The following is an 11,244-nucleotide window of genomic DNA, read 5'->3' on the forward strand; positions in this document are numbered from 1 at the left end:
CCTGGACCTCTGAATCCAAATTGTATCTTCCCTAATTCTATGTTGTGTTACTAATTAATAGTTGCACACACATGAAAATGGTGAGCACCATTTGTAATTTATGTAATATTTTTCTCCTATTAAATGCAATTGTAACTCTGCTACCAATGTCCCCCCTGTGATATCAGAGCAGCACACAAACACTTACTCATGGGAATAATGAAAATACTGCATCACCTACAAATTAGCACCAGAATTGCAAAAAATATTACAAATATTTCAATATCAATATACATATTATTTTTAAGGATGGATTTTCAATTAACTAGCTAACATAACCTCATACCTTGTAGCAATTTACCATATTCACCTGGTAAATAAAAGTTGTTTTTTTTTTAATTTACATTTATGTTCCATTCTATTCCATAACTTTAGTGATTTATCCTGACTGTATTCTGCTATTTGTTCCCTTTACATAACATACTGGCAAAATACTCTAGATACACTATATGGCCAAACGTTTGCGGACACCTTACCATCACATTCATATTTGCTTTTTGAAAATCCCATTTCAGATTTAGTCCCCCTTTGCTGTTGTAATAACCTCCACTCTTCTGGGAAGGCTTTTCCACTAGATATTGGAGCATGGCTGTGGGGATTTGTCCATTCAGCCACAAGAGCATTAGTGAGGTTAGGCACTGATGTCAGACGAGAAGGCCTGGGGTGCAGTCAGCATTCCAATTCATCCCAAAGGTGTTCAGTGGGGTTGAGGTAAAGGCTCTGTGCAGGCCACTCAATTTCCTCCACACCAAACTTGGCAAGCCATGTCTTCATGGAGCTCGGTTTGTGCACAGGGGCATCGTCATCCTGGAACATGTTTGGGCCTCTTAGTTCCAGTGAAGGTAAAACTGTAATGCTACAGCATACAAAGACATTCTATATAATTGTGTGCTTCCAACTTTGTGGCAACAGTTTGGGGATGACCCATATATGGGTGTGACGGTCAGGTGTCCACAAACTTTTGGCCATATAGTGTATGATTCCTTGTCAGAGTGCATGCTTCATTAGTCAAGTATGTGGAAATTTTAGATAAAGTTTTCAGATAAAGAATCAAAACCTCTCTCTGTGCTGTACAAGAATCTTATATAATATCACCACAGCAAGCAATATGGAGGCTGGTACACATAAACCAGTTTTATTGACAATACAAAAGCCAACATGGCATGGGCGTGTGTGTTCATGGTGTGTGTGTGTGTTCACTACTGTGTGTGCGCGCTTGGATGGGTTAAATGCAGAGCACAAATTCCAAGTATGGGTCACCATACTTGGCCACAAGTCACGTCACTTCACTTCACTAAAATGATTAACTAGGTCAGAAAGTAAGACTAATTAACAGAAAAGGATGATGTTTTGACTCAAGAATCTGCCTAGACTACACCAAACCTCAGAGTTGAGCTGGAGGAGGAAGAGGGCAAGGGTTATTGTCAGGCCTGAGCCTGGTATAGTTCAAGTAGCAATTCTTGGTCCTGTTGCTTGACAGCTCTGACTTGTCCAGGAAAAGTAGATGCACCACTTGTTCTTAAGGTGTGATAGTTACTGTTTCCTGATAGACCGGTAAGAGCATGGATACTCCTTTAACCTGTTAGTGAGAAGCAAACTTTGCATGTTGCCACATAACACAGACATAAATTGTGGACAAGGTCAGGCAGCTGCAGGATCAGGGCTGCACCAAATAGGAGTCCAAATTATTGTAGAACCCCGGTGTGAGAAGGTGTGGAGGAAGAGCTCCTGGCTTGCATTTATTCAGTCCACACTTTCAAAGAACTACAAAAAAGGACAGCAACTTTCTCTCTCAGACAGAGAGAGAGACAAAGAGACACAAATAAGTAGACTGGCAGTAACAGGATTCAGGATCATCACACGTTACCTGCCTTTCCATCCACAGGTATGACCACAGATTTATAGACTGTAGGTACTGCTGGATCCTGCATCATTACCCTGCTCGTCATACAGAAGCACAGAGAAGCACTGAAAACTTCCACAATCAGTTTTCTTACTATAATTCTCAGATATGACTTGTGCAAAGGTCCTGCTAAGCCCCAGGGCAGACATTACCTTTTAAAATTCTTAATGATGCACACAGCACATGCACTATGGGAGAATTTATCTTCTCTCCGCTGCCTCCATCAGCTTCTGTATTTTTATACAGCACTCTATATAAACTGACTATCACATAAAATCATTTACCAGAAAGTTCTGGGTAACAGTGGTGGCTTTTTTGGGTTCATCATGACCTTGGGTCACAAACTATTCCTTTGACTGCATCTCTACATTGTTCTTTCCAGACTTTTTAGCATGTTTTTGAATGTTTGCATAATTTGCAAGTCATTCCACTGTACAATTGGTTGGCCATGTTCTAATACTTACCATAAGATGAGAACAACCCTTATGAGAGGAGCTTTGGCAAAGCAGCCAGGGCTGGTTTGCTTTCTGAGCAAAATTCCACAGCTCAATCAGCAACTGAGACTAAAGTCGTGGTTAATTATGGGACTTTTTAGTCATGGGAAAATGTCTAGTATGGATTCCCAGTGAAACCACACGTGCAGTAAAAAACATGAATGAATTTCACTGTTTGCTTGCCTGGATGAAGGATGATCTGACAACTCATTTTGCGAAGAGCCACTGCCCTCATTAGATGTTTAAAGGAGAGGGAACCGGAATGGTGGGCCCTTGGAAGAAAAGAGTTATTTGGAAGGCCAGATTAAGGCTGACAATGTTACGAAATGTAAAGGCTTTACAGGCTGAAAATTGAGCTTGGCATAAGCACAGTGAACAAGCTGTAAGCAAGAGGGTGGAGTCCTAAACTTGCCACAATTGGTCTCTAAACCAACCATTAAGAACATTAGTAAGGTCAGTCACTGTTGTCGGGTGAGAAGGCCCAGGGTGTGGTTAGCATTCCAATTCATCCAAAAGGTGTTCAGTGGGGTAGAGGTGAGAGCTTTGTGCAGGCCACTCAAGTTCTTCCACACCAACTATGGCAACCATGTCTTCATGGACCTCGCTTAATGCACCAGGGCATTGTCAAGCTGGAATAGGTTTGGACAGTGAAGGGAAATTGTAATGTTACAGCATACAAAGACATTCTATACAACTGTGTGCTTCCAACTTTGTAGCAACAGTTTGGAGAAGACCCACATATGGGTGTGATGGTCAGGTGTCCACATACATTTGGTCGTATGGTGTAAATCATGTCAGATCATTTTCCACCTTGAATTTTGTTGCTTGTTATGCAACCTGCAATTTTAACAGGGTTGTATAACTTTTTTATATCCACTGTAGGTTTTCTACTCTTCTGTTCCTCTCCTATTCACTTTGACCTTCTAGTGCCCTTGGAAAACCTTGCAGAAGCATCGCTTCATCACTGCTTCTTGGTTAGCCAATTAGATTGTCACATTATACAACAAATGAAGTTGCATCTGAGAGCTCTTGAAATTGTTCTCCAGTGCAGTAAGACTGTACTAGTTTGGAAGATTTGTACTGCCCAGGGAAGGTAACAGTAAAAAATCTTTGTTGCTGCCGAAGTAAATGAGGAATGTTAAGGGGATGAGTTGGAACTTTTCATATGAGTTCACGTATCCACCCACTCACTCACTAATGTTACAGCCTTTTGATGTCAAGTAGAATTTAGTTATTTTAAGCAGGTGAAGCAGGTAGTTTTACTGACTCACAGTTCCAGGGTCTCTGGTTGAATCCTGAGCTTTGGTCTTTGTCGAATTTTCTATGTTCTCCCTATGTCTAAGTGGGTTTCCTCTCACCTCGCAAAAACATGACAGTAGGTGGATTGGTGACTCTAAATTGCCCCATGTGTGTGAATGAGTGTGTGAATGGTGCCCTGCTATGGACTGGAGTTACATCCAGGGTGTATTACTGCCTTACTCCGGATCCACCCTGAACAGAATAAAGAGGTTACTGAAGATTAATGGATAAAAACAAACATGCATCTTGTTCCTATGACTAGCTTTGTATAGGAATTTCTCCAATTTCATAGTGATGGAAATGGATGGCATCAGATGTAATTCTGCCAGCATGTGTTCCAGACACCTACATGATCCCAGCATTCCGTTGTGAGAGCCATGTCTTCCACCTAAAGAGCCTACTGAAACTCCTGATCTCAGCCCAGACAATGCTCTCCTGACATGAGGCAGAACAGCTGATGCATCAGATGGAACTGTCCAAGGCAGGAACAGGAAATTGTTTTACTCTCCTTGTATGCAAAGCTGCCCTTTTTTCAGAGCTTGACATATGGGCTTAATAAACACGAGGCTCCCACCAAGACACAGAAATGAGCTGAAGAATGCACAGTGTCTCATTTCCTGTGCCGGAGCTCTGTTACTCTTGTCCTTAGAGAAAATATGCACCATGTCACTCATTGCATTATGATGAGCAGGCCTGGGTAGGGAAGTAGAAAAAACAGCAGCTCAGTGGGAAGTGAAGGGTAGAAGAAGAAGGGAGCTGTGAAGTCAGTGTGGAGTGGAAAACAGAGTGCAAGTGTCATGCCTCAGCAGCCATTCACTCTTTAGATAAAGAATTATTGCTCCCAGATGAGATCAAAAGCTCTGGAGATGACTACAGAAAATGTTAGAAAAAAAGGGGAACTGAATCAGACAGAGGTAGCATTAGTAAAAATGTCACTTCTTTTTTATTCTCTTAGCTTTAGCTCCGTTGGATCTGAGCCACAAATCAAGGGCCTAACATGTTTACTCTGTAATGATCACACAAGCATTTTACTCTTACAGTTACCATTTCTCCATCAGCTGAGTCCCTGTCACCAAGGTTTAGTTAGCTCCGTGTCTCCTCTCTCCTCTCTCCCTCTCTCTGCCCTTTTCATAAAGCTACCACCCTCATTGAGAGAATATTTCTTCATCTTGCTCAACTGTGTGTAAAGCAGAAAACCACAGCTGATGTCACTGATTGCTGGTGTTGGGGAAAAGGCCATCTGCTACTGAGTTCAGCATCACTACTGCCACCGTTACTGCTCCTGCCACCAGCTGCAAGAGCCACAACATCCATGGGAACCATGAGAGGTTGGAAGTCAATGGTGGGGATTGATAGGGTAGCTCAAATCAACACATGAGACCTTCAACTCCATTCAGTGATATGGGAAATTGTCTTTCATGATTTTTGTTTTCCTTTTTTGGCAGTAATAAGGATCATCTTTCTGCGGTTGAAAAAAAATAGCAATAAAATAAGCATTCTACAAAACAAAAAATCTCAACTATCTTTTAAAAGATCGAAAAGTGATCTGAATCTGGTCCTGCATTATGTAAGTTTGTTTTGCATGATATAACCCATGATATATATATTACATATTTGATATATTTGCATTTCAGTGCAAGATATATTTGCATTTCAGTCCCATATCCTGTCTGTGTATAGCCAGCATTGCCCTCTTAAACAATGGATTAATTATGCACAACAATGCCAGAAGAGCTAACAGCTATGGCTGAATAACATACACAAACTGCAGTACACTGACAGCAACAGGACTCAGCTTGGCCACAGACCCATATGAGAGATTTGATTTTGTTCCATTCAAGCCACTGAGATGGATGATCACAGGAGGAACTTGGATTGAAAGTGCAGAGTGGGGCAATTTTTTGGGAGGTAAAGAGCTATCACAGGGATCAGAGGTCCCAAGTGCTTCCCACGAAAACAGATTACTTTCCACAAATGTGCCTCCATCCAGTTTCTATTGGAGCCCCAAGAGAAGAGCTTGTGTGTGTTCTCTGGGTAATTAGGCCTTTCCTATGCTGAAGCCCAGCTCAGGGCTATTGTTTGGACACACAGCTCCATTCATGCTGCATTAACCACAAACAGGGTGTGGCTTATAGTAGTCAGGCCCTGGTTTGAAGATGGGTGGAGGGAGGACTTTTCCTGCACAGGAGGAGCCAACAGGAAGACTAGGAGGTCCCAGATAGGAAAGTAGGGGATTTTTTTAATGGAGGGTGGGGCGGGGAGAACAAGATCACTTTCTGTCTACTGTAATTCATCTCACGTGAACTGCTATAGTTAACAAGAGAGCTATTTTTCCTATTCACATAAGATCAAACCACTCAAAAGAAAATTACAGAATCAAAAGCCTCATCTTCAGATTTAAAAGAAAGCACGAACATGTAATCTCTTCTTCATCCTTACAGAAACAATAAAACCCACCAAACTAGCACAGCTTAAGGTGTTACACAACGTTTTAAAAGCTAGATGTGATCTATTGTGTGTTCACATATCTGATGGCAATAGCATTTAAGGAGCCTGTGAACCTGTTTTCTTTTCACATGCTTTTTGAACAGAATGCACACCTTACCTAGCTATGACACTTTATGCTCATACCATATTTTGAACAGTTTTTTGACATGCCTCACCACCTTTAATCATCATTATACCAGATGTATAATTATGTGTGGCAAGTTTCTTTGAGATCCAGGATTGCAACAGCCATGGAGAAGTTAAATTAAACAAGTTTTCTCACCTTACTTTTCATGTGATATCATTAACGCAGTTATACTTTGTAAATCCCCCACAACACACCTATTTGCCAATAAGATTTGACAATAAAAGTCAAACTAGTAAAGCAAGGAAGTGGGCATTCAAATGCAGTAAGAATGTGCCTATGCGCCAGGAGCCTGTTCACAGATCTGCTCTGTTGTTTGCCCTACAGGCCAGCCAGCCGTTTCTACGGTGACGGCTGCCAGCCGAGCAGTCTTTCCCACCTTTCTGTCTGTAGTGTCGGTTGGTGCAGCATGTGCGTTCACACACACACACACACACACACACACACACGCACACGCACACACTTTCTTCTCCTCTTGTCTCACTTTTTCCTCTGCCTCCTTCACTTCCTTTCTCTTTCCTCACCTTTTCCTCACATCTTTTTACCTCTCTTTCTTTTTCATTCTTTTCTCTCTCTCATCTCTTTCTGTTTCTCTCTTTCTCCTGGTTTCCCTATGCATTTTCCCTATCTTTCTCTCCTAGCTTTCATTTCTCTCTCATCTTTTTTTAACTATCACAAACCCATACAGAAATAGAGATGAAGCAGAAGTCAGACCTTTAGCCCAAATTTGGGGAAAAATTGGGGAAAAAATTAAAAAAAGAACAAAACCCACCATGAATATTTTGCAAATCCCAAGCCTTGACCACCCTACAGTTTTTCCAGAGTTATAATTTAGGACTATTGTAACCTATGAATATTTTATATGTCAGTTACATACGTTTACGTTCACAGTTACATACGTATTCCTTACACTGAGGCTGAGTTTGCACTTCTTGACACAGCTTTTCAAAGAGTCAGGAGGTGTATTTGAAAAGGCGTGTCTCATTTCTGCTGTCACATCCAGCTGTAAAAAAATACATAAGGAAAAAAAACACGATGGGGCATGTTGTTATAGGAACGTATTCCACACCGGGGTGGTGTGATACAGTTCAACACTAAGCACAGTTACTGTTACCATTCCAAAGTCTATTATTTTCCATTCCTTTTATACCACGAAGACCCATTGTGTGTTATTCCTTACTTAATGCAGGCAAAAGTGCTGAATCTAGCTTCACACAACAGGAACTTCACTTTACAACAGGAACCATCATTTTCAGTGCACACAAAGGAATATCTGGGTACTCCGTTTCTGCAGTGTACCAGTGTACCAATACACTGCCAAACGTGGCATTTTGGCTTCTCCTCATTATGTACCATCACACTTGTAAATCCATATTAATGTTTCATTTTGGCAGATTTTCATGTTGGTTTTCTTGACTTCTGTTGTTCTACTGGGTCAGAGTCTCTTGGAACTGCAGAGGTAGGTGGATGAAGAAATTCGTCAGTTATTATTGCTGAATTCTTAATCTAGTGCAGCACATCATGATAGTGAGAAAACAAGACTTGTACACTCTTCCGTACACTCTCATGCAATTATATCTGCCATCTGAGTCATATTAAATAATTTTACAATTTCAGTCTGCAAGAAATCACGCCAAATTATTCGATTTGCATAAATGCTGTGTATTTTCCACTTTTATGAAGAATCCCCCAATTTAAAATTCATTAAGGCAAATACACAGCCAGGACATGATATTTTGTTCATATGAAAGACACAATCCTCAGCAGATACTGTTAATGTATCAGTTTACATGTTTTTGGTCAGTGTTATCACATTTGCATAGTTCTTTTACACAAGCAAACCAAGCGAACCAAGGCCTCAGAGTATTAATTTTAGTGGATGCAAATCTTTCCTGTTTCGATGATAAGTAAATATGTAATGGTCAGATGTTTTCCCCCCACAGCAAACACTTAAATGCTGGTAGCAGTGTAATAAATTGACTATGGGTCACGTGTTTAATTTTACAGTACAATAATCCAATTGATGGACCGGATGTCTGCCAATAGGTCTGAGAAACCTTCACCTCTGCCATAACAGCATTAGAGGGAGGGCATGTGCAAAAGGACACCTTAACCACCCTGCATTATCGTTACACACAAATATACACAAAAAAAGAGTAACTCAGTGGCAAAAAAAAAAAAACCTATGTGGACTGACTCAGTGTTAGGTAATAGTGTTAGATGGAATGGCCCTGCTGAGTAGAACACTGTTTATGAGCCAAGGGCAGGGTGTCTGGCTGTTTGAACTGTGAGAGCAGTTCCCATGGACAGCCTGGGGCAAGAATGCATATTTGATTATATTCTGCAAACTCAGTCAGCAGCATTGGCATATAACAGTTACTTGAATGCACCAAAGTATGAGAGAATGTGTTCTATGTCAGAGACATGCATAAACAGAGCCATGCTGGACACTCCAACACAGTTACAGAGCCCCATTAATGAATGGACATATTGGATAGAAAGACAGATGGAAGACAGGAATTAAAAATCCAAGCAGGAATAAGAGAGCATAAAACAAACCTTTCTGAGAGGCACTGCTAATGCCACCTGTTCGAACAGCACAGCTTTCTCTTTTCTCAATAACATGCCAAACACACTGATTGACATGTTAGTCATACAGCAACAAGATGCACAGTGAAATAATTAGACACATATATAAACTGCTGAGTCAGAACAAGAAACAATACCCACATATTGACTTATAACCAGACACATGTTTAAAATTTAAGGTTGCCATTAATGTTGCAGATATACCACATGTACATAGAAACTGAAAAATTTTAGAAACAGAAATTCATGAATGTTCAAAACTCAAGCACATGTTCTCATCCTCCTCTACAGAACCGGTGGAGAGCTAGCTTCCATTCTCTCTCCTTCTCCCACAATCCCTTCCCTCTCGCTTTCTCTCTACAAGGCAAAGATACATACAACTGCCATTCCATCAGGTGCCCAGAAAACAAGATGAAGCTTTTGATTCCACACTTCAGAAACACTGTTACTGGGGAAATGGCACCACCTCTGGACTTGAAACCAGAGCTCCTAAACTTTGTGCAGCACATCTGTTGAAAGTTAACGCAATCTTACCGTGCTGGTGGTTATTCTCGACTCCAGTAGGGCTGTTTGCTCTGAGTTCAGCAAGTCTGCGGCTGGTGGCTGAGAGCTCTGAGCGCAGGTTGGTCACCTCCTGGCTGGCAGAGTGGAGGGCACCATCGATGTGCTGCGCCAGCTGCTTATTATCTTCCATCATCTTCAAGATCTTACCCTGGGGAAGAGCCAGTCCACACAAAGGAGCATGGTGTCAAATGCAGCGGGGGGAACAACGTGCCCTCTCCCTCTTCTCTCTCCCTTTAATGTGCAGAAAGACAAACAATTCCAACAAGCTTCCCTTTCCTTCTGTGTCCTTCTCTCATTGACTGAAGAGGTCCTGCTTCTAGCTTGTTTGTGTGTGTGTTGTGTGTGTTGCCTACAAAGTGTGTGGTTTTACATGAGAAGAAATGGCGTGTGAAAGAATGAGAAAAAGCAAGAGTGAGCAAGGGTTCCTCCTCTCTTCCGCAGCTGCTCCAGGAGGGGACCCAGTGCAGTGGAAGATGACATGCTTGCTTTTAAACGGAACATACCATGTGCTTCAGAACCGAAGGGGAGAATGGGGGAGGAAGCTGAAGTGCAGCTTTTCTACAGAAACTCAACAAACTATAGCTGCCGACTTCCAGATTGTGAAGTCCCACAGTAATTTGTAATGAGTAAATAATCTGCAACAGAAATCCCTGTGCCAAACAGCTGTCAGACTGGCTTCGCCTATTCTGTATTCCCTTTTATCACGTACAAAATCTCTCTCTCTCTCTCTCTCTCTCTCTCTCTCTCACACACACACACCCACACACACACACACACACACATGGATATGAACACATGGACAATTCACCCTCACCCCTTAATCTCAGTGTTCATTACATATTCATTCTTTTTGTTGTTCCTGGAACACACTGCACCCACCCCCACCTAGAAATTATACAATATTTTGTATATTATACACTAGATGCATAAAAATCTAGGCCTACATAAAAACATGAAATGTTTTTGTTAAGCAAACTTATGTAAAACGAGCAGTCTATGCTAGGAAATTAATGCTGCATACAAAAAATCAATAAGAAAGTGAGCATGTTTACATCTCAAACAAAATAGACATGGTGTAGATTTTTACCCCACCCCCAAAAATGGGGATGGGGGTGGGTCAGTCACACAGAAAGAGTGAGAGAGAGAGAGACAGGACATTCTAGAACTGCAGTGGACACGTCAGCTGCCCATTAGCACAGCTCTATAGTGAACACAGGAAGTTAAGACAATTACACTACAACTAATCAATCTCCACCAGGTCAGAAAATTTGAGGCTGCCTTTTCCAAGCTTTTGCTATTTCAAAGATGATTACATTTCAAATGCTGTCTATTTACTGTACCTCCAGCTACAAACAATCCCATTTGCTGTATCGCTGAAAACACTCCACTCATGCTTTTGACTGAAGCACTTTATAAACCATTTCAAGTTATGAAATCATCCATAAAATCCTCCCAAATATTATTATGACCAATGCCAGTTGTTTATTCTTCAGTGTTTTTACCCTCCTCCAGCCTGGAAATTGTGCAAAATGGGCTCAGTTGTTCCCTAGAGAGCAAGTGTGAGAGAAGCAAGGCAAATTTCACTCATTATACTAAAGAGAAGTAAACAGCTTATTATTTCCCTGCTCAAAATCAGACACTTCTTCATCTATATTTAGAAGATGAAGAATCAGGCATAACCAGCCCTTGATGAACAACTATATATATATACCTTTAAATGATGA

General features: G+C 41.2%; 1 protein-coding gene across 9 annotated transcripts in view; it reads right to left on the minus strand.

The window, feature by feature from the left end:
• kaznb (kazrin, periplakin interacting protein b) overlaps positions 1-10,166 on the minus strand; it is a 153,642-nt gene extending 143,476 nt beyond the window's left edge. For 2 of the 9 annotated variants that reach the window (XM_053227054.1, XM_053227057.1), the window contains exon 1: positions 9,491-10,163. In XM_053227054.1, coding sequence (XP_053083029.1) covers positions 9,491-9,653 — 163 coding nt within the window. In that variant the 5' untranslated portion in view covers positions 9,654-10,163. Of the gene's footprint in view, positions 1-9,490 lie in introns of all 9 variants that reach the window. The other 7 variants (XM_026935671.3, XM_053227058.1, XM_026935668.3 and 4 more) reach the window with 5 other exon arrangements.
• Between the last annotated feature and the right edge of the window lie 1,078 nt (positions 10,167-11,244).

This window comes from Pangasianodon hypophthalmus, chromosome 20 (genome assembly GCF_027358585.1).
Source record: "Pangasianodon hypophthalmus isolate fPanHyp1 chromosome 20, fPanHyp1.pri, whole genome shotgun sequence".
NCBI lineage: Eukaryota > Metazoa > Chordata > Actinopteri > Siluriformes > Pangasiidae > Pangasianodon > Pangasianodon hypophthalmus.